This window comes from Strix uralensis, chromosome 5, assembly GCF_047716275.1.
Source record: "Strix uralensis isolate ZFMK-TIS-50842 chromosome 5, bStrUra1, whole genome shotgun sequence".
Classification (NCBI taxonomy): Eukaryota; Metazoa; Chordata; class Aves; order Strigiformes; family Strigidae; genus Strix; species Strix uralensis.
Window position 1 is genome coordinate 28,110,745 of NC_133976.1, and position 24,507 is coordinate 28,135,251.

Sequence of the window (24,507 nt, forward strand, 5' to 3'; positions counted from 1 at the left end):
TATCAAAACTTGACATTTCCTTTGCTTTCAGGACTTGTATCAGGCAGCATCACTCCTCCAACCTTAATCCTTTCCAAAAAAAGCTTTGGGTTTGGAGTAGGATGTGGAAGGTTGCATTCTGATAAACAGTGAAACAAAGCAGCTATGTGCTACTATCGCTTTATTCCAAAACTGCAAGAGTTTAAAAGAGTTAGAATGATGTCTCTACCAACAAAAAAAAAGGTAGAGAATGATCCTGGCCAGTGCAGCACTGAAGTATTGTAATTTCAAATGACGCAAGTCAGCAACCTGATGCTTGTGTTACCTTCTGGGATAATGTTAGAAAAAAAGAGTAAGCCTATGCTAATGTAGGAAAGATAACTTCGCTACTCCATTGTTTTGTTAAGGCTATGCAGTCTGTATGTACCATCTTCTCTGAATTGTCTTTTTAATTTATGTGAAACCAAGTAGGTCTACATGAGCAATACAGTAGACAAACTAAGCAGACACTGGGCAAAATCAGTTCTCTACAGTAAAGTTGTAAATTTCCCAAGCAGAAAAAGCAGAAGGGAAAAAGCAGATGATTGAAAGGGCAGGAACTTAAAAACTGTAAGGCAAAACATACAGAGTGTATGCAAAAAAAAGGAAAAGATAGCTAGGCTTTCTTTCAGAACAAAGGCAATGGGGTCATCCAGTGAAGTTGCTGGAGCAGTGATAGAGAAAGCACACTGATCCTGAAACATTTTATGGTCTAGAAAACATGGGTCTAGCTATGGGGAAAATACAATAACCCAGGAGATATATCTGGCCCAGTGAACTCTCTAAACTGATAAGAAAATTAATCAGAGAAATGTATGAGTAGTTTATTATTCTTGTTTATGTTTCTTGTGACAAGTAAAGGGCATCAGTGTTCTGGGATTCTGTGCAGTCTGTCTATGGGGTCTATACTGAATCTGCCACAAAGAGATGATTATAGATTCCGGAGCACCCACAGAGCTAATATCCCCAAAGACAAGCGTTCGGCAAAGTGAGGGCAATGGTACAACAATTGGGCTTGCCAGTTCTGTGACAGGGCATTGGATATACACTTCCAGGAAACACGAGAGACAGGAGGCCTCCACCAATGCCTAGGGAACCTGAGAGCACAAAGACTGCATAAATTGGGACCCAACAAGGCAGTCTTCTGAATGTTGAATAGAAAGGTTTATGGCTAGACTCGAATTTTCCGCCCAGTTTAAAATCATAAAAATCCAGTACTTGCTATTCTATATGAAGGTTCAGATTTCTGATTAAGATCTTTAAGTTCCATATTAGGTATTTTTATCACACTAAAAATAATATAAACTATGTTTTACCAAAAAATATATAAATATGTAGGAAAAAAAAGCCTAAGATTTCACCCTGAAATAGAATAAGAATTCTTTTCCTGAGGAGTGATATCAAAACAGCAGATAAAACAGACAGAGTTAATGAGAATTCAGCCTGATTTGACTCTGCAGATAAGCCTCTCACGCTGGCATATGAGCAATTGATCTCAGTAGGTAAGGTAGGTAATAATTATTTGACCAGTATCTTAATTATGTTTACTACTCATAATGAATGAGATGCACATTTGCATAAGATGCACAATCTCCTGCTGTTCTGGCCACTAATAGCTAGAAAAACAGAAGATCTGTGACTGGAAGCTGTGCTATATAAAACATGTACTAATTTTGTACTTCCTCTTCTGAAGGAAAAACATTTCTTAAGCACCACAATTCATGATACATTTTTATTAAGTTCTTTATTCTGCAATGAGAATAAATAACTAAATGCCACTGTTTCAAAAAAAGCAACGTGCAGGTATCACGAGACTCCTGTGGTTATGCTGCCTGGGGAACCATATAACAGTATCAAGATTTATAATGACATTTCATGGTGTGTAGTCAAAGCAACATATAGTATATTCGGAAAGTCTGCATAAATGCTGTGCGCTTTTGTTGATCAACTGACAAGATAACATGCTATAAAGAATTAGCTTACGTACTTGGGAAGATTTTAGTGTATGTACCCTACCTGTATTTTGTTTATTGCTCCAATAGAGTCATACCAGGTCTGTACGGACCCAGGAAACTGCCTGGTCACTGTCATCCGAAGAACAATGCAGAAGGAAATGGTGGTAAATATTTTTCGGAGAATAATTCCTTTAATCACAGCATATGGAAGCACAGCTAAAAACACCACAAAAAAGCCTGAAAAGAAGAAAGCTGAGCTGTTGAAATATCTCACATAAGCAGCTTTTCGGGTAAGCTTCAGTTCAGTTCTGTTATAAAAAGAAATAGAAATAATTAGTATAGGATTCCACAGTTTACATCTTAGAAATACTTTGAATGGAACTGTTGGTAAAAGAAATCACTCAGAGGCTCATTCATCGTTCTTATTTTCTAGCATTGCAGTTAAAAAGCAAGTTTCGAAACAGTTTTTGGACCTAAAAAGTAATTGCAGCCCATTTTTGGCACCAGTGTTCAGAGATGTCTGAGCAAATAGCAATGATCTATGTCATGATTTAGATACTTCATAAACCACAAGCCTCTACAATTCCTGGCACAACCATCTTTAAGCATCTGATGCTGTGGTACATGATACACTCCCAGAATCATCATCCCATACTCATCTGATCATCTAGATACATAACTCCCCTAGAAATAAGATACTTTGAAATGCCAGATTTGCTATACGTGACCATAAAAAACTAAGAACAATCCACAATACGATTATAGTGTCATCTCCTTTTGCAGAGCACCCTACTAAGAGTTTCACCCATGAAGAAAGATATCAGTTAACCTCAGCTTGAAGAGGTGGAAGGCAGGGAGTCTGCCCTCCACCTTCCTTGTTCCATAGAAGCTCAGTCTACGGAGTAGCTTACTGACTGCTGTGCAGTCAGGAATGCAAAAGGTAATTAATCTTGGCTGCTTCCACAATGTGTATGTATCTTACAGCAAGCTATTAAATAAAAAGAGAAATAATTCAGGGAGCGTAATTCATTTTCTGAGTCGATAGCGCTAACTTGCGTAATTCATTTTCTGAGTTGATAGCTCCAACTCACACTGCTGAAGCTTTCTACTGACTGCTCTCATTTTGACCCTGTTCACTTCACATTCCTCAGGTGCCCCGCAGCTCAGCTTTGACTGAACAGAGGCACCTCTGCTGCAGTGAAAGAGCAAATGCTCTGCTGCAAGAGAAATTAACTGGGGCTAGAGATGGAGCTAGACCCCAAGGTGCCCATTCAGTGGGTGAGTGCTCTAACCACTGGGACACTGAAGAAATTCACAGTCACATTGGTGACAGTAATACCTTGTGTTGCAAGGCTGAGTACCAAAACCTCTATGTGTCCTGGTATTGGGCCAGTGTCTGCATGCAAAATCCATCCAGGATTTTGGAGCTGTGTGGAACCCCCTTTCAGCTCCACACTACACATGCATGAGACTTCCACATGCATCCAGCATCTTACCAACTTTTGTTAGCTAAAGTGTTCTTAAAAGTCCCTGACAGAAAATCTGAGCTCAGCCAGTTCTGGAGCAGGGTGCCTAGCACTTCTTGTTAAGTCTGTATTTCACAAGAGAGGCTTGAAGACAGTACCCGGGCATGCAGACCACCACCACGGTAGTAGTCACTGCCCTGGAGAAAGGGCTTGTAAGTCCCTCCAGAGCTTCTATGAGACTGTGGGTGGCAGCACTGAATAGGAATAACAAAGATTTTGGGGCTTGGTGCTCATCCAGTCCCACACAAATGCCTGGGTAGAAGCTCTCAAAAAGCCCCCCAGTGCTGAAGCACACAGCCACTACTCTGAAGAGGGAGAATGAAAGAACTAAACCCCTTCAGTAAGCTCCCAAGTACCAGCCACAAGCTGACCCAGCCACAAGCAAAAATTTTCCAGACATGAGTCTGTGATACAGGCTTGAGAGCTCTGTAAATTAAGCATTTATTTGGGACAGATCTTGCGGATGGGCACTTGCAGTGAGACATAAGGGACACTATGAGCCTCATGCATGTATAGAGTGCAGACAAGTGTATGCCTGTTTTTGAAGTGATGCTGCAGGAATCAGTACAAATATATGAGCTTGAGATACTTTGCCTTATGTGAAAGTGTATCTACCACTGACAAAGTATAGACATTCCAACCTTGGACTTCACCTTCTCCAGTGCTATGGTATGGTTCAAGAGAACAGTTTGATGTTGTGTTTTTTTACTTCTCTGAATACATTGCATAGCCCAGAGGAGTCCAGGTATGTTTATTCAAACACCTGTTACAAATAGTTATTATCAGTACAGATTTAAGAGGACACACAGGAGATAGCCCATATTGGTCCCTCTGAAGTGTCACAGTTCTCTGGGGGAGTTTGCCTGTGGCAGTGTTACACCTGCAGGATGGCCAGCCCTGGTAGCTCAAGTCTACCAGAGTAAGGGCACAGCTCTATCTAGTTCATTAGAGTTGATTAAACTGGGTTGCATCAGAAAATGCCAGCATGCAGAAGTGGTCTGGTAATGACTGAGTTATAACACACTGTTACAAAAACACAGGCATGGCTTCATGCACAAGGTCTCGTCTCCTACCAGCTTAACAAACCAACTGACTGGGAGGCCCTGGCTCAGCAAGCAAAATTCACAGAATCATCTTGATTGGAAAAGACCTTGAAGATCATCCAGTCCAACCATGAACCTCACACTGACCAGTCTCAACTCCACCATATCCCTCAGCACTGTGTCAACCTGACTCTTAAAACCCTCCAGGGTTGGGGACTCCACCACCTCCCTGGGCAGACCATTCCAATGCCCAACAACCCGTTCTGGAAAGAAATACTCCCTAATATCCAGTCTAAACCTTCCCTGGTGCAGCTTGAGGCCATTCCCTCTTGTCCTATCACTTGTTACTTGGTTCAAGAGACTCATCCCCAATTGAAACTCTGACAGTCCAAGGTTGACCTGCTCCAGTGATGTCTTCACCAAGTGATCTGTTGGATCACTCAAAAAAATATGGTATTTTGGTGCAGAGAAGTAAAAGAGAGACACTTTGATCTTGTAATATTGCTAGCATTCTTGTCTTTTAAAAATCCATTCATAATATAATAAAAATTGAATTCCAGCATTACAAAATTCACTACAAATTATTGTAGAAAATATAGATCATAAGATGACAGTCCTTTTTCCAGGTTTCTGTGACCATTTTGTGGACTAAAATTTATTTAATTCATTTCTACAGGATTTGTTCACAATTTGTGGTCTCAAATTTCCTAAAAGTGAATGTGACTAGTGACACCAGGGGAACCCTAACCTGGTTCCATCCTCGAGCTGGAACTACCAGCCTGGATTCAAACTGAGTTTTCCCTGATTGTTTATAGTAAATTATTACAAATTTTAAGATTTTTGTTATTCTAAAGAACACTTCGCTTTCCCCAGATTGTCTGTCAGACAGCAGCTGAACAAGAAGGTGTTTGTGTAATAATATCGTTTCATCTCCTCTATTTACATGATAATAATACACTTATATGTCTTTGCTTTTATTTTATTTTCCCAATCACACACCTGGCACAGAATTTTAATTCTCTGTAAAGGACTAAACAAACACACGGGACAGCTTTAGTGAAGCATCACCCATCAATCAATATGTCACTTCTCCTCCCTTTCCCCAGAACTCCCTGTGAGAAACAAAGCTCTCCTTCTCATAGCTCTCAGCTAACTAGGTTAGCTCTTTTACCTCCTTTTTGCTTCAGGTCTTGTACTTCCAGGTCAATTTTGATATTAATTGAAGAGATAAGCATTATATATGGCTATCTACAGACAATAAATTTAATGCAATTGTGGAGGATGAATACATGAAGCTGTGCTACTTTAATCCTTTCACAGATTGCACATAACATTTAAAACCAGCTTTATTGCATTTCTCAGAAAATGTCTGCAGAGGACTCATACTGTTTCCTTCACTGCAGAATAGAAAAGTCTGCAAAGCCTTAAGTAACTATCACAAAAGGGCTTTTTATTGTTAGATGAGGATAGGGTTGGCCAGAAACAAACACAGATGCCACAATTGTTTTACCTGTGCAAACTAACCACTGAAATATCATTATAACAAATGAGGAAGCAAATTAAAAAAATAAAAAATCTCACCTCCATAGTGAACTTGACAAATTGGGAAAAAACCCAAGCCACAGTGTGGGAATGCACAGTTCGTTTATGAAGGATTAACATTTGTGTGCTTTACTTCTCAACTAACAAGACCACAGATGGTGTTCGTAGCCACCTCTTTTTTTTTTTCTGAGCACATAAAAATTTTGACTAACAAATGGAACACTTACTCACGGATGCTTTCAATCATTTTTTCCATTGCATCTTCCCAACAATAGGCTTTAACTGACTGTATATTTTCAATTATTTCTGAGGTGATGACAAGTCTCTCATTGATCTTTCCTGCCCTCTTATTCCTACAAAGTAAAAAGGCAGTAGGTCAGTCTTCATCTTTCTCATCCTGTATAGATTGTATCCCATTATCTTATGAAAACACTTTCCCTATATGCCTACACTTAAAATGTTTATTTAATAGAATTATTAGGAAGAATGTGAAAGGAATTATTAGAAAGATAGTAATCGTTAAACTAAGGAGAAAATACAAGCTCTAAAAAGAATAAATCAAGTCACTAACTAGGAGTTTCAATTCTACAAAGCATTATCACTATTTACTGCACGTTAGACCTTTCATTTTGTTAAGTTTAGACCGCTGCTGCTAAGTAAGTAAAGGCTTGTCCGTAACTTTCCTAACACAGCCAACACTGTTAGGGGACCTCTCTTGTAACAATGTCAAACTAGAGACCCTTAATCAAGTGGTATAAACCTCTTAAACCAATGTATTTCAGGAAAATATATTGAAATATTTTAAAACAGTCTCATCACCTGTATTTCATCATCATTTGTCCCAGCCAGGCTTGGAAAAAGGCCAGAACTATTAAAAAAGCAAGTCCAGAAAATGCAGAAGCTTCTAACATATCCCAGAGCAGTCCCATCAGCAGTGCCACTTGTAAAGGTGCAATCCATACAAAATGAGCCAGAGCAAGACCCTGTGGAAGCCCACAGCAGAAAATAATAATACAAGTTACAGATGTGCTTTGAAAACTACATGGAAAGAAAGAAGTCATTAAAGTGACACTTTGAAAAATGTAATGAAGAATGGTACAAATATTTCCAGTAGTAAAACAAGTTTATAAAGGAGGATTTGTGATCCTGAGCACATAGCATTCTGGGTGTTAATTATGATGACAGTGCAGCAATACATATACATTCCACACCTAAACTTTGATTTTTGTAAGGCAAAGTTCAGGCTGCAGTTGTCTCTTTGCTATGTATACGCACAAGGAAAAATCCCAGCTTTGTAAAAGTAAACATAATTTGCCATTGATGCTTGCTTTTTCAACCACTGCAAGATGAGAAAAATGCACAAAAGAATCTTCTGAGAGTGACTGAATCTGATACAGGAGGCAAATATTATTTTGATGAAGAGATGACTCTTGTGTGAACACAACGAATTCAAAACAGATTGCTGCCTACTTCAGCCATGTTCCTTCACATTAGGGAGGTTTTGGACTGAATCCTGTGATTGGGCTGCACAGGGGTCTGTGTTATTGCAGCTACACTGCTGCAATGATAGGGCACTTGTGCTAGCTTGTTCAGTGCTAGCTGACAGTGCTCTACATAGTAATATAGTGCTTAAAGTAAATACAGCCTACAGTTCCAGCCATGTGTCTACAGTCTCTCTGATCTTGCTTCTTTCATAGGAAGCAAACCTCATACTACCAATGGGCCAGTTAAACATACACGCTGAACAGAAGTTCATAGAGTTTCCAGTCCTCAAAGCCATTAGCAGGGATTTACCTCTGTGTCTTTAACAAAAGAGAAGTTTTACAGAAGACTCTGGAAGTATTGTCTAAGACAGATGTGTTCGGAATGATTCCCAGTAAGGTCTTATATCAACACTTATTCACTTTTAAGAGAGTGGGTAATAGTAGCAACACAATGCTGAACATCATTGCTTGTTCAATGGCAGGAACAGACTGGATCGCCTTAGTGAAATGATATGGTGGTCAGGAAAAGAGGTTGGAAGGACTGAACCAGCCAGTTCTGACCTCTGTGAAACCAATGCATAACCCAGAGATTTCCTGGCAGGTTCTCACTGGACTGTAGTACAAACATGTTTTTATAGTATACCTGATTTTTAGGTTTGTTCTACTAATCAGCAAAGGAGACGAAGGATGTCATAAGTATCAAAACAAACATTTCCATTATCACACGCCTAGACATTTTCTTAAGGTAGTGATTCATTTTGTATCTACAATGAGCACTCAGTGCAGTTCGTCATTTATGCTCCTTCCTTCCTTATATTTGTCATGAACAGCTTGAAGTATTGCATTTGTATTTGATGGATCACCAAGTGGATTAAACAATCAATGACGTACCTCATCAAATTTGTTCAGATTGTTGGAAAGAAGACTGACCAATTGTCCAGTACTTATTTTATCTAGAACTCTGCTTGACAGTTTTAAGATCTGTAAAAGAAAACAAAACTATAGAAAAATGGCCATGTAACTCATCCCCATAAAACAGAATAAATACAGATAAAAATAATAAGCAATGGTACATTAGTATAAATAACAATTCACTTATCTGCTCATGCTATAAAGAAAGTCTCATTAAACTTGTTATTCATGTCACTTGAATTTAAGATAGTCATTAAATTGTTTTACAAATATTGATTTATTGACTTAGTCTTTGCTTTCTGTTGAATATTTTATGTTTATAGATATATATGCAAATGCAAGTTTAATTAAGCATGCATGCTGTGTGTCGCAGTGCATCCTCAAAAATCTCCTACTGTGCCTATTTTGACAAATACCTTTGAAAGATGTTTACACACTGAGCTTTATACTAGAGTAACTAACATGTTTGTTTAAATTATTTGCTTTTGGTATTGGTAAAACCAAATACCTTTTTAAATCTTTGAATTTATGAACACGTGATGCATCAGTATCTGTTGATTCTTCATGATATAGAGATCTCACACAACATTATTCAAACTCAGTCCCTTCTATGTTATATTTATTGTTTAAATCTTCACCTCTAATCCTCTTTTGAAAATATTTTTTGGCCACCAGCATATGTCATTCTGCCTTTGCAATACACATGCATAACAGGAGCACAGTGGTAGAACAATTAAGGCATCTCACCACATATCCAGCAGCACAGAGGCTGACTTCAGTCAAACCAGCTGCAGATGAGTATTTAATTCTTTGGACTTAGGAAATGAAGAGCTGTCAGAAACTGATGTTAGCCACATTATTCTTTTGTGTACTTTGTGTACCTTGACTAACAAAACTATCAATCTTTCAACAAACTGGCCTAAAAGTTACGTAGGCTACAGACAGAGGTTTGGCTTTGAGCGTAAATGAAACACTTACCTTCTTATAAATCAAGCTAAACATAGCTATCCTCATTTGCATTCCTATATGATGAAGACCAAATATAGCAGGGTGTATGAGTAGTGTTCTCACAAGGAAGAGAAGGCACAAGCCAATACCCAGGTAGTAGGCTATGGATCTTTCGTCGGAGTTGTCTGGATCATAAGAGGCTATTATTCTTCCCAGCAGAAGGGGTTGCACAGATTTGGTGACTTCCTGCAGATAGAAACAAGAAAAAATATTTTGGTCAGTAGTTTGTTCATTTTTTCCAAATGGTTAACATGTTAATTTCAAGTTCTACCAAATGAGATTTACAGCTTTATATCTTAAATGAGGAAGCCAGGTCTGTTCACTGTGCAACCACAGAAAGTTGCAGTAATTGCTCAGGAGAACAGACAACTCACTGCTCTCTTAACCTGTGATGCTCCTGCAACTCCACCAAAGCGAATCTAGATCGTAAATTTTGTTTGATCGTTTTCTACAGAAGTGACAACTGAGATTAGCTTCCACATTTACTTTTCAGAGTTGCAATGGATTAGCCACATCATATGACTGAATCCAGTTTAGCAGGCTGGATCTCTGTTTTGGCCCCTAGGGAACAGTTCTCACTGCACTTTACTGGACTTACAGGACACAGGAAGACTCAGAGCTCTTCAAATGACCACCACCAGAACAAGATAGTGAAGATATAGCTAAAATATAAAGTAAATGGAAATAGCAACAAAATAAAAGCATAAACAATTTGATCATGCTACTCAACAGTTCTAGACATTGTAACCAGGATTGTTACAAAAGCAGTAGGAGAGGGCATAAATGGTAGGAGAGGCAAGTTTAATAAAAGTCCCAGAGAGAAACCAGTCCCTCGCTAAACTGCAAGGCATCCAAAAGATCTGTTATAGCCCTGGCTTTACCTTAGACTGCTATTACATTTGTTCTCAGCCTCCTTTTCTGTTGTAATTAAAGCCCACTAGCATTATCTCACCTTTGCCTTCCATTTCCCTTCACACCCTCACCATTTCTCATACTTTCACTCCTATAACCTACTCCTTTTGCATCTCTGCCTCTTGCCCCCTCTTTTCTTACCCAATCCTTCCCCAAGAAATGCAAAAATCATCAGTGCACTGCGGTCTAACAATTTGCTTCATCTTCTGCATCAGCTTCTGAAGGGTATGAAGTATGTATGTGATCCTTTGCTTCACTGTTATATTCAGTATAAAAATACTTAGTGCTAAAAACTTTTATGTGTGTGTCCTTATCCTTTCTGTTGTGTCTCAGCAGAAAGCATCTAATACTTCAAAAACAGTAGGAAACTACTGAATTCTGTTTCATGCAGATATGTTAAATTCTGCCAAAAAGTTATTAGTACTGCCTTCCAGCTGAAAACCACACAGACCACTATAGAGACTCAGAGAGAAGTGAACTAGTGGAGTTCAGCTGTAATTAATGTTTACAGTGAAAAATAGGTTGGGAAAATCCCCTTTAATTTTTTTCCTTCTCCTTTGGGTTCCTTTTGGTCTCTTATAGAAGAGCAATCCGAAGTACTTCTACAACCTGTACTGTAACCCCTTTTGAATGTCACTGTTGGTAGAACTGATAGTCATCATACACTTTTTCCACAGAAGAGATGAAATTTTACATTTCAAATAGCATACCTATGCTACGCACTACATTTCACAAATTAAACACCACTCTGCCACAACACAAATGCTGTAAACCTGGAGCCAGCTTTGACAAAGACTTCAGTGTTATTAGTAGGCAAAGGGAGGAGTGTTTATTAAAACACACATGACCCAAGGCAGCTGTGCTTAGATCATATGCATCCCGAAGTGGCAAACCAAAACTCCCCAAAACTCACAAAATACAAAACAGTCATCTCTCAAGGACAATGTGGTGCTTTCATAGTCTCAGAGATTCCAAGATAAGCTTTTGTATATAGGCTTAATATAGCAAGATTTTTTTTTTTATTTACCCTTATTCTAGTGAAAATGCCATGCTCTGCTGCTGTGTTTGTTGTGACTATAAAGGTATTGCATACATGTCTAGTTTGCTGGAAAAAAACATGACTTACAGACTAAGGGTAGAATAATGGCTGGCAGTAAGCCAAATTATTTGCTATCTCATGGGGCAAAAAAATCCATGGGTTTAAGGTGGAGATTTATCAGCTTACTTACTGAAGATGATATTATCTAGTCTACATACAAATGAAAGCAGAATTACCTGTTTTCCAATTTTCCTCTTGCAATCTCGAAATTATCCACCGATATAAATATGGATAAATGAACTGATTAGAATGACCTGCCTAAAAAATGGAATGGGATTTGTACATCTAAGAGAAATCCAGTTTTCAGGAGTCATGTTTTTCCTTCTTCTGTCCTTACTCTTCCCTCTGCATTCATCATAAGCCATTGAGAAACTCAGAAACGTCCCCCTCACAGAAATCTTTATTTAAAGAACAAAGATTTGAAGAGAAATGAGAGTATGACACAGGATACCGTGCTAATCTGACCTGGTGTGGCTATTCTTACGCAATGAGAACTTTTACGTTACGTGTATCCCCCATATGCTCAATCACTCTGCATTTGAAGACAATAATGCACATCTCTGTTTTGGCATATGCCCAAGAAGTGCTTCGGGACTTTCATATCCCTCCCTGCCTTCTCACTCACACCCGTGACCTATATGCGAGAACTTCAGGAAATCCTCATTAGGGTCCTTTGGGATATGATACTAAAACCATTTCTAAGTTAATGTTAGCAGCTGCTGTGTCTGAGTGGAAATACACATTTCATGGGGATGAATATAAGAGAAAAATGTAAGTAGGATCAAACCGATCCTCACAGCAAAGCACCCAATTTGTTAGACAGTATGGTGCTAAAAAGCAAGGTTTTTGTTTTACTGCCATACCATCTTTTCTTTAGATTGCAAGACACATCTGCTGATGAGGTGAAGCACAGAAGCTGTTTTGAACAACAGGGGAGCAGATGCATTAGGTGTAGTAACTCAACGTGCCTAACACAACACGTGTTGAGGGAGAGTCGTAGTACTCTAGGGGGCCAGAGCGCAAGTGTCCACCCTGCAATAACATTACCTACAGTGATCACAGGAAAGGGAGAGACGGAAAAACTCCTAGACTTAATGAGAGCTAAGCTGTGATGCCAGTTGCAACAACTACACAAACAGCAGGGATGTCAGCAGAGTTTAAAACACACTCCAAGAAAGGTGCCGTGAAAACATCTGAGAGATTAGACAAGAGAAGAGCTGAAAGGAAAGTGAAGTTCAAAAGAAGGCACAACTTGGTTGCACCTATGCCAATACGGCACAACATCCTGTCCCCGTTCAAATTAATGGCAAAGCTCCCATTAATTTCCGTGAGCAAGGCCTGAAAAGAACACCAGTGGCTTTAGCAGTGAGTTTTTTGTCTTACAGATTTCAATAAAATGAAGACTAATGATAACAGAATCAAGAATTTAAACTAAGATTTAATCTTTCCCTGTTCACTGTGAAAGGTGCAGATTTTGTTTCATATGTGCTATCCTATCTCCTATCGCACATGTCTGAGATTTCTTAAAGGAATTTAAGAAAAAAACAACCAAAGAATATGACTCAAAAAATCTGTAGGCCTGTTCTGTCCTCACCTGGTCTAAAATTGTACTCAATTAAAAAAGTCCACATGGAAAAATCAGCCCTGCATAAGTCCCACATGTGCATGCCCACACACACTTCACATGCCTGTACTCTGGGAAAGGAAGTTACCCTCAAAACTGCCTGCAAAAGCCCTCAGACACTGCTTAACTTTTAACAGGAATGCATTACCACGGAAGTTTCGGCTGGCAGACTCTGCAGGAACACCTATTATAGTGTACGGTAGGCTAAATTTGTAGAACTGATGTTCTTTTTAAAAATACAAACCTGACATAAGGAGTTGCTGGCTTGGTGAGGAAAAAGGTTAAAAAATTAAAGGCAGTAATGAGATGAAAGAAGCAAATAAAAGACAGAACTGGGTAGGAGTCCACAAAGAAAGGGTCTTGTCCCAGAAAAGAGCTGCCAAACAGGATGAAAGAGTATAGAAAGAAGGGTTATTACACAGCTCCTTAGATAGCAACCTAGATGGTTAACTGCCCTACCTGGACAAAGACAATTAATTGACTCATCAATTTCCATTCTAGCCACATTGCCTCCTGCCAGCCCTGCACAACACTCTAACAGAGGGTAACCCAGGATTTGATGCAGAAAAGCCCTCCAGAGTGAGCACACCATCTCTCCTTTCTCCTTGTGCAGCCCTCGTGTATGGAGAAGGCAAGCACAGCACCAGAAACTTTGAACCAGATCTATAGCAGTGGAGACTTCAGACTGAGGTAAGCAGCAGTGAGAAGAGACCTGAGGCTCTTCACTAAGTGACAAGAGTCCAGCAAGTTGAAGAGCTTTCAACTGGGAGAGAACAAAGTTGGCTTGGGAGCTAATTTCTTGATTCCCCTATTTTTAATCAGAATTTGTGTACACACACATGTAAGTGAATCTATCCACAAGAAATAAGCAAAAAGATAAATTTTAAAAAACTTTTTCAATCTAGGTTGTATTTTCAAAATCAAGCCTTGGTGCTGAGAAATTTCAGAGTTGTTCTTTATGAACTACATCTGGGTGACAGTCTAAACGTGATTGCAAAAGATTAAGGCCTATAGGTTTTTTTTCATTTTGAATCAATGAAGCAGCCTGACAGACTGAGGTACATGCTAAATTTTTCAAAAACTAAAAAGACTGTGAATGCTGCATTTTAAGGGAAGCAATTTCCATTTTCTTTAGAGAATTTCTTCCTTTTCTCTTTAGACCATTTTACTTTGCGACTTTCTGATTCTATTACTGATACTCATTTCCTCTGGCCATGGTATTACAAGAGAAAGAAGCAGTCAGTTTTTCCATAATTCTTAGGGGAAAATCCAATCTGAAGTGAAATTGTAGTCCTTTATTAGTTATCCAAATCAAATCAACAGTGATCTAAACCAGAACATTCACATTGTTAGAAGTCCAAATTAATACACTTAGGAATATTTTACAGGACTTCCATCCCAGGACACTAAATAAATTTACCTATTTTGTAATCTGCACGATCAGCCTGTCTTTCACACAGACATGTAAACAGGAGGAACTCCATGGAAGTTTATTGGGGTAGAACCATTCCAGCATAAAACTAACAGAAGTCAGGCTCCAAATTTGATGCTTAACCTGAAAAATGCTCTTTGACCTGAAATGCTGCCTGATGCATTAAAACTTTTCACACTTAAAAAGTCCCCTTTTAATGCTGAAAAGACTGCATGTGGTTAAGGACTTGTGTTTTAGTTTTCAGGATATTCTTATTTATGTTTCAAGTGTTTTATACAAAATTATTAAAACTTGAGGGTATAGATGTTGGTGTGGTTTCACTTAGCATACATCTGGCATGGCTGCCATAGTGCAGATTATGATGTTTCTTCATTTACCTACTAGAAGATCTACCTAGCTTGAAATTTCCCTTCTACAGAGGAGTCAATAGCAAGTTCATGGGCGTGATGACAACTCTCCATACTGCTCGCCCCTTCCTGCCTGAGAGAGGTGTCATTCTAATGGGCATGAAGGTTTGCATTTCTGTAACTGTTATTCTCTTAGAATAGTTCCTTGGGATATTCTATATAAAGGCAGAAGAAAAGAGAAGTTTGCTTTTATAGCAAGCAACGTGAACTTCAGAGATATTTTGGGCTATTCTCCATAAATTCCCCTTACACTCTTCTGCTCAATCCATGATCTTGAAAGTACAGCTAAAATAGATCACACTCAACACTAATGCCGGTGGAATTAGTTCCTTTCTGTACCAACCTTCTGAAAATAAAAATCTGGCCTAGAGATCCGGCTCACACCTGAAAACACTATCTATGTACCTCGGACCACTTTGGGCCATTTGGGTTATTATAGCTGCAGTTTCTGATATCGCAGCATCTTGAACCGGGTCGCATGGAGTGTAATATCTCACTTTTACTACTGAAATGCAGAAACTTGAAAATAACATGGATATTTAATGTGCATATTGGTTAACAGGAATTTTCAGATTTACAGTCTTGCTGTCTAACATACCTAGTGAGACACCACTAATAATAAACTATTTTCACAGCTCCTAACCCCAGTGATAGGATTTTCAAACAGGTGGCATTTCTAAGTCAGAGCAATCCTAACTAACATGCTGAAAAGGTGATAATCAGTTCAGATGTTTACATCAAGTTCCTGATCATACACTTCAGAGTACTAACAGCACCAAGATCCAAGTATATTTCACACAGTTATTTATGCAGAATTGCTACCACTAAGGAAGACAACTTGTTTATTGCATATGTAAACCTGAATAAAGCATTTAACTATGAAGTTGGCTGACAGTCACTTTGACAAAATTGACTAAATCATGTAAAATTGCTGTCATTTACATTACTGTAGGGTAGAAAATTCTTTAGAAACTTCTTAAAACCGTAACATGAGAAAATAATTACTTTAGTTCAGCAATGATACAAAAATTCAGGTGCTCTACTGGTACTTGGAGAAGCATATGCCAGCACCTAGCACTACATATATTTCAAAATTATTAATATGCATGTTTTAAAGATATTAAGACATTATCAGAAAATACCTTTTTTTTATGAAGGTCCCTGAGTATGTCTCTGTATTTATCATCTTCATAAGCAATACACAGAGCAAAATCTGTAGCTATTCACAGGATTCTGTATTAATTTAGTAATCCCTAAGACTTGGATCTATTTATGGAACACCAGAAGTTTACTGAAGACAAGAGCAAATCTTACCCCTAAATATAACATTATTCCATAGAACATAAATTTCCAGAAAAAGCATCGTCGAAGAGCATTAATAAGTTTGGGTTTTTTCTTTGAAGTTGCCAGCTCTCTGTCCCACTCTCTGAAAAGGAACCAAAAAACAAGACCATTAAGTTGTGTGAGCAAATACATGGGTCTATGGCTCTGACATACTTCAATTCACTCAAGTATATCCAAGGAGATTTAGCTAAGGTGACTAATGAAAGAAAGCTTTGCAGAGACCCCAAAGACCTGGCCTTCATTGAGTTGATAGATCAATAAAAGTTCAAACCTAGTTCAGCCACATATTTGGCAGTTTTAAATACTCAGCCATACATCACTCTGCAGGGAATTAATTCATGAAAAGGTCACATTGTGTGTTTTAGAGAAACTTGCTGTACTTAAGACCAAAGCACAAATAATAGGCAAATAAACGTTTTGGAGCTCTTCCAGTCTGCAAAAAAGAAAACACCAACAAAGTATAAAAATGTGACTTTTCTACTGCACAGCATTACTTTTAACCTGTGTTGCTGGGAAAATAATTTTTTATTCGATAATAAATTGTTGATCAGAAGCAATGCTATATACCAAAAGCATATGTTCAGGCAAAATTCAACTCACAGATTAAAAAACTCCTAAGAATTTCCTCAGCTCTTGTCTCCATTTTTCCACAGAATATTAAATAACCAGAATATTCCATTTATAAATATTCAAAATGTATTAAGCTTACTGGTATTCTCAATACTTTCCACCAGTTTTGAATACATATGTCACACTGCAACTAAGTTTAGTTGGATTGGCACAACAGTGCAGACATGAGCTGCTCCGGCACATCAGGGGAAGCTACACCAAAGGAATGTAGGAAAGTCAGGGTATGATTTCTGCAGAAGCAATTAGTCTTTCAACAGTGGTATCGAAGGAAATTAAGAATGTTATTTAGCTGAAGAAAAAATAAAACAAGGTTTTACAAGGATATTTTGGGAAGAAAGAACAGCAGAATAGGGAACAGTGAGTCTAGCCTTGCTAGTCGCTGTACAGATATCACAGGTACCTGTATATAGTAATTTAGAGCATCTGGGTGATATATTTGCACCAGGGATCCCAGTCAGCTCCAAAAGACCACTGTGTGCTCAATGAGGACACACTTGAGCCAGTCAATGGGTGCAAACAGCTTGCATCCAATGCTATTTAAACATTTAGAACATTACAACAGCCTTTTTAATTAAATTGTACAGTGTGATTCCTGAAACAAAATAATTTCATGAATCATTCATACCTTTCTAGTTTTTCAGAAAGATTATCAGCAGAGTCCGCAGAAGGGATTTGATAAATATCTGACAGCTCCAACCGTCGTCTGTAACCCTTTTTCAAAATTGGTTTTGTCCATCTAAGCAGAAAAAAAAAAAAAAAATTAAAAAATCACCAGTTTCTGAGGGTCATTCTGGAGTTGCATTTTCTCACCCTGAAATATTTTGTGCACAGCACCCAAGTACATCTATGTGCACAGGCGCACATACACACACATAATATGACATAATATAGTGCAGCTCTGCATCCTATTTACAAAACTATATTGACAAACATAGCATTAAAAGAATAATTGCAAAACTGTTGCATTTTATCAGTATTGGGATGGGATCATGCCCCAAACTTCCTATTCAGTCAGTAGCAGACAAACGAACAGGCGATTGAGACCTTTGCACTGTATTTCCAAATATGTGCTTGGTCCATATAAATGAATAATAAATCAGAACTCTAGTAAATTGGATGTATAAGCTTCATTCCTATAAGACAGAAAATCTTAATATAATTTGAGTGTTCCTTTGACAGCTGACATTGCGGTATGCACTTAACAACATACAAGATCTTTTACATGACTCCTCGTAAGATCTTCATTGCATCCATCATATGTAAACATTTTGCATTTCTTTTTTTCAACATTATGTTTAAAAATGTAATACCAATTTAAAGGACACGCTGAATTGTACAAAATTTTGCAGCAGCTTCTGTTCTGAAATCTTTTTGAAAGCACGGGACTAAAACAAAACATAAACAAGCAACCCTAAGAACTAATGGTTTATTTTGAAACTATTTGAGTTTCTGCTTTACTGCTGTTGTTAAAAAACATTTCCTTAAAAAAATAAAATGCCTGTGAAAGAAGTAGCTTGTGGTTGATGGCTGTCATGCTTCCATATGGAAACACAGTTTGTAAAAAAAACAACCCCATGATTTATGATTATGATAAAAGTTATCATCAGCAAAACCTCAATCATTTCAGAATTTTTGTTTTAAATTTTCTTTATAGACAACAGTTAGCAAAATTGCAAAAGAAATGCAATAATGTTTCCCATGATCATTTAGAAAATACAAACAGCTATTGAAGATGCTTACCCGTATGCCTGTAAGAATATGTATCATACACACAAAGTAATCCACACTCAATTGCAGCCTCTGATAGTGCAAAGAGGTTGAATCAAAGGTAAAAGAACATTATTAGACACTACACGAGTGCAAAAAGACCTTAGCACAACAGCCAAAGCCTATTGGTGTGCACCTGTGCGCACGCACATGCACCCTCTAAAATTTACTTTAATGAAGTTATGAATCATATGAGACACCAGTCTATAATCCCCATAATTCAGTAAAGCACAAAGATATTTCCCAAGTGAACAGTTAATATCACACGCACTGCAAAGAGAATGTGTTCTAAGAAATTAGAAGATTATCTTTCATTTCTGAAATCACACTACAGTTTCAGATAAATCATATGGGCCTTAGCTCCATCTTTGACACCACTGTAGCTGAGAAATAACACACGATTCATGGTATGTTACAGCAAGGCAGCTAGAAGAGTCCACTTTGGAGAGTCATAGGTAAAACATCCATAAACTTTACTACTACTGGAAACAAGGGCCAATGTTTTCAGGGATATAATAAGATGGATTAGGAGTAAACTTTTGAATTTAAAATAATACTGTTATATGAAAGTCTTTCATGGCCACTGTAAGTGATAAATCAGGTATTGATTTGTATTTTGCCAGCTCCTGACAGCAGAAAGGACCAGTTGCTATTGGTTTTGTGCACATAATGTGGAGAAATGGCTAATCCTTATCCTTTGGGAACAGAAACTCTTATGGACTGGCTTCATCGAAAGTTCTGTATACGCAGATATTTTGGCAATGAATACAAGTTATAGGACACTAAACCACTACTGCAGCTAATGCAAGTAAGTAACTGTACTTCCTAAACAACCTCTGTAATTCCCAATACCGTAGCTAAGTAATAACCCTGCTGAGCCCCTTAATAAAGCTTTGAGACTGCAATTCCCCACTTGTCTTGACAAAAGAGAAATGCTTTACAGTTTCAGACTGTTTTGGGAAAACATTTTTCATTGCACTGTTTCCCTCCACACATTTGATTTTATTTATACTTTTGAATAGCACCTACCCTGGCATTTTGCCACTGCCTGAAGTAACAAAACGTGCCTTTACAAAGTGAACAGAGTGGCTGTTTTATCATTTGGGGAAGGCAGTATGCTTAGCAGATCTACTGTACTCCTAGAAATGTCTTTTGTTCTACTCAGTGCTTAACCGGGTGCAGTTATCAGTGCCATCTAAATTATGCCACCCTCCTCTCTTAAGTCAACAAGTTTGATACAGACTTAGTGCATTCCTTCTCCTCATCTCTCTGCTCATCAGAGTAGCTGCAACTATGGTAGAGTAACTCTTCCAGCCTGCTAAAGGAGCAGTGCTGACACCTTCCCCCAGGCAACTCCAAGTCCACAGTCAGGTTCCTACCACAGGCTGTTGGCAGGGCTTGCACAGAGATGTTCATCTCCCAGCTGCCCTGGCCTTGCTCAGAAGTCCCACCCTAACTAGATCTGGCCAATTTGCAAGCTGTGCCAAGTGGCTTCGGGTTGGAGTGGTAATCATGGGAGGAGCTGGGGTGTCACGTGCTGTTTGTCTCAAAGCAGATTTTCAACAGCTGCTTGGGTTGTGCTGTCAAGAACTGTAGGAGGGAGACGGTATATATTTTATTACTAGACCTAGAATACATAAATATCTCCTAAAACCAACCTTTTGCCAGATTCCAATAACATCCAGTTTATCATTATGCTCTGGATTCCTTGCGAAGTTTTGAAATGCAAAATGGCTATAAATTTTTTTTAACTAGCAATATAATCTGTATTTATCAATGTTTCTTTATCACCAGCCAACACAGCTCAGTCAGAGTTTGCCAATGAATACGGCTCTTCTATTTTTTGGCTTAATAGAGACAATTTGCCAGCATTAATTCTGAGTTTTTCCTTCTTGTGGTTACTGAAAACGAGAAATTTGTTTTAAAAGGAAGAGACCAAGAAGGAAGGAAAACAGATTGGCTTTACACCATTACATTAGCAAATGCCACCGGATTATTGGCTGGCATTTAATGAACTCTTTCACAGAGAAACCTGTAGTGCTGTCAGAGTTTTGCCACTAACTAGGAATGTTATTATGGGTACACACATGAAACCCAGCAGGGGACAAGTTTCAAGGGTGTACAGTAGGAAAGAAGATAAGAAGGAAAACAAGTTCCACCTCTATTATTGAATGGCTGTAGCAAAAAATACCTTATGAGCTTGATATGTAAACATCATATACATAACATACTGTTTTAACTTCTCTTTTGGTAGATTTCTAATGATCATTTCTTTGTCATTCACTTTAACAATATATAAGAAGATTTCTTACTACAGCTATTTCTTTCTCCAGCATGTTCAGCCTCATCCCACTTGAGCAAATTCCACCAATAGGACAGATGTCTTTGGCTTTCCAGAGAGTATTAACACAGACTGTTAGCTTGTCAATAGGATTTGATTCTCCCTTAAGGCTGCTTTGCATGTCACTGAAGACAGAAGGAGCCTCCATGTTGCTAAGCCAACTGCCCAGATCTTCCTCCCAGGCACAGGGATTCCCTAGCTCCATCAGGCCCTTCAGGTCAAGAAGCACGGAGCGTTGAGACAGTGACAGAGCAGCAGGGCTGGGCTATCCAAGACCTGCAAAGCAGAGCAGCTCTCCTGCAAGGGTCTGTGATCAGGCTGGTACCATTTCAACAGGTGTCCTATGCACAACACAGCAATATCTACTGAGCAGTGCCAAGGTGACCATGGCTTCATTTCCTTCTCTTCCACAGCACTGATACCTGTACACACCATAACTAGGCATAGTGCCTGCGGCTCCTAAGGAACCGGACCTAAATCTTGATGGAGACAGAGCAAGGAAAGTGCCTCTGTCTTTATCTTATCCCTTCTTTTAATAGTTAAGGGGAAGGGGGGCAGGGAACATAATCAAGCCATGATTATGATGCTTTGGAGACTGTGTTATACAAGTGTTTGTAGAGCCACAAATTCCTGCTGACTGCAGGAAAAGACTGAGGTATCATGTAGATCTCAGACATTCCCAAAGGGTCAAACCAGACTGGACTCTGTCAGAGGCTCTGCACTCCCATCCTGTCCCAAAAGATATCCATCACCCTGCCAGCAGAACAAATTGTAAATTGGTGCTTACTTTATACTGGAGGCAGCATCCTTACTACACACAAAACTGTTTCCCCAGAAGAGTGTCTGCACCACACACCCTCTTCTCTGAGCATCCTGCAATGCAGCCACAAAGGGTGACCCCAGCTCTGCATGATCCTTGCTAACAGATGGGACAAGTCAGCGCGCCCACGGAGCACGACTGTCGGGCACCACAGCCCAATTCCTGCAACTTGGTGACTCTCAACAGAGCAGGGTTGCAGTTACTTTGTTTCAAATGGTAACCTGCTGAAATAGCATGTTATATATTCTGAAAACTGTATTAAACCTTTAGCATTTTCCCCTTTAAAAACAAACAAATGCAACATTCTGAGCTTAATATTTACGCATAATTATTGCAGGGCTTCAACAACAGAAAGTAAATGCAGACCCAGATTTCTGCTTTTTTTTTAGTTTTCCCCCAGATCACAAAAATTAAGATTTAAATTTCTTCGCTGATAAACAATTCTTCCCCATGAGATGTTATTTGACATGGAAAATATTAAGCTGCAGTATCATTGACTCTGCCACTAGCTGTAAGCAGCACCATTTTAAGAATAATCAATGTTCTGCTTAAACCCTAGGATTTCAACAGCAAATATTAATTAGGAATACTCCACAGCAATTCTTGGGGAAGGCTTGCCTTTTTATGCCTAGTTTTTGCAAAGCAACCCTTATTCAGATTATTATCTAACCTCTAAATGCTTTTTGAGATTCAGATTTTTAGCAAAAACTCAACACTTTTTCCTTACACTTAATAAGGTAGCAAAATTATTTCAGTTTGCAGAAGTACCGAGAGCTATTTTTAAGAGAAAACAAAGTACATTAAGGGTACAAAGGTGTTTAAATTGTGTAAGATGCAAGGACAGAATACATTCAATGTATTAAAATCTGTCAACTGTTTAGATACCAAAGTCAGGTGTAATATACGCCTCAAATATTTCTTTAACAAAGCTATCAAAATAACATAGTGGTGATGATGTGCTAGAAAATAGGGTTTGCAAGGCTGTTTCAGCATGTACCTACAGTGAAACTGGCTGGGAGAGGATGTTTCTTCATCTTCACTGCTTTTCTCAGTTATATATCCCATAACAAGAATAAGAGAAAGAGTTTTCTTTCTCTTAGTCTTTTGAAAGGCCAAGGAACATTGCAGAAAGTTTGCATCAGCAAAACTATTGCAGAGCTGTGCTATTCATGATTGAACTGAATTTTAAAATCTCCCAGATGTGTCACTAATGTGACAGCAACAAATTTAACCCAATTTAGCACTCTACTGTCTTAGCTGTGCATTTATAGATACATTTCATAACAAATTACCATACAGTTACACATCAGGTGCAATGGCCCTTTCCAAACCTGTAATTTGTTCCAGTCCCAGTGACTGATATGTGATCAGGTATAAACACCTTCACAAACTGGTGAACACATTTGTGGCAGTTAAAACAGGGCAACTGGAAGGTGGGAAGATTTTTTTTTTTAATTTAAATACCAAGTATCAAAATGTAAATCGCCACTACAGTAACATGGAATTAATCCTGAATTAGGGGCTGCTTCTCTTACTACTTGCTCTTTGCCATCGTCTCTGTATCTTGGTATTCGATGCTGCTATTTCTCAGCCTGACCCTTGCAAGTTAATAGAGAAAATGTCTCATATCTTCTGATTTCCAAAACAATCTTGGGCTTTGTGCAAAGCAACACTGGGGTTTTTTTGGTTTTGTGTTCTTTGCATTTGTTACCTCCAGAAAAATAAAAGCATCCCAGATTTTACAGATTAACCTTAAACTGAGTTAAATTGAAATAAAGTGAAATATCAGATTGACTCTAATACAATACAGAATCACATCCTTTATTTTAAAAGTTGAAAAAAAAGTTTATAAAAAGATAAATACCAACATTAAAACATGGGAATATACCTGAAACCAAGTACCTTTCCCAGGTGTCACTTAGTATTTTCTCTTAAGGCACAATCTTGACCATGGAGCCAAGGCATTAGTATTGCAGCAGGCCAACCCAAGCACTGCCTTTCAGGATCAATCCCCTCTTTCACCTACCCTCTCCTGAAGGAAGGATGCTTACCCATATCTGACAAGCAGGAGGGTTCCGGTTTCAAGGGAAAAACAATGCTGTTTCAAAATATGTCTTAAAAGCCTACTCATTCTCTCCTAATTTTGGGAGCTTCATGACAGCGCAGCATTGGTTTAGCTACTTGCTGACTGTGAAAATGCTCATGCAGATCCTTTTGCTTACATGAGAGGGAGTGATATGTAAACACAGCCTGTGAGTTCTTGCTCATCTCACCCAGGCATACCCCCTCTCTCATGAAAGGCAGTTGAACTGCATCTACAAGTCTACATTGCAAAATTTTGCAACATGTATCACTAAATTCTTCTTATATGCTACAATTTAATTTGACCTTTGACTTTTTTATTTTAGAGGACATAATGTGACACACTATTATCCAGATGTCAGGTTGGCACCATCCTGTCCCCACAACCATTATACCTACATACATATGCTGCAAAGCAGGGGGAGGTGGAAAAAAAACAAACCAAAACAAAACAAAAACAAGATAATGGCAACCTGTAGAACTCTTCTGCAACAATACACACTATTCTCACCAGTTTGAAAATAAGCATATTCCAAAAATTTAGACATTCAGAGACTGAGA

The 24,507-nt window shown here is 38.5% G+C and overlaps 1 protein-coding gene across 1 annotated transcript in view; it reads right to left on the minus strand.

Annotated features, from left to right (window-relative positions):
* CFTR (CF transmembrane conductance regulator) overlaps positions 1-24,507 on the minus strand; it is a 91,671-nt gene that overhangs the window by 61,105 nt on the left and 6,059 nt on the right. The window contains exons 2-8 of the mRNA XM_074869342.1: positions 17,562-17,672; positions 16,277-16,388; positions 9,459-9,674; positions 8,460-8,549; positions 6,904-7,067; positions 6,312-6,437; positions 2,035-2,281 (exon numbers count right to left, since the gene is read on the minus strand). Coding sequence (XP_074725443.1) covers positions 2,035-2,281; positions 6,312-6,437; positions 6,904-7,067; positions 8,460-8,549; positions 9,459-9,674; positions 16,277-16,388; positions 17,562-17,672 — 1,066 coding nt within the window. The remainder of the gene's footprint in view (positions 1-2,034; positions 2,282-6,311; positions 6,438-6,903; positions 7,068-8,459; positions 8,550-9,458; positions 9,675-16,276; positions 16,389-17,561; positions 17,673-24,507) is intronic.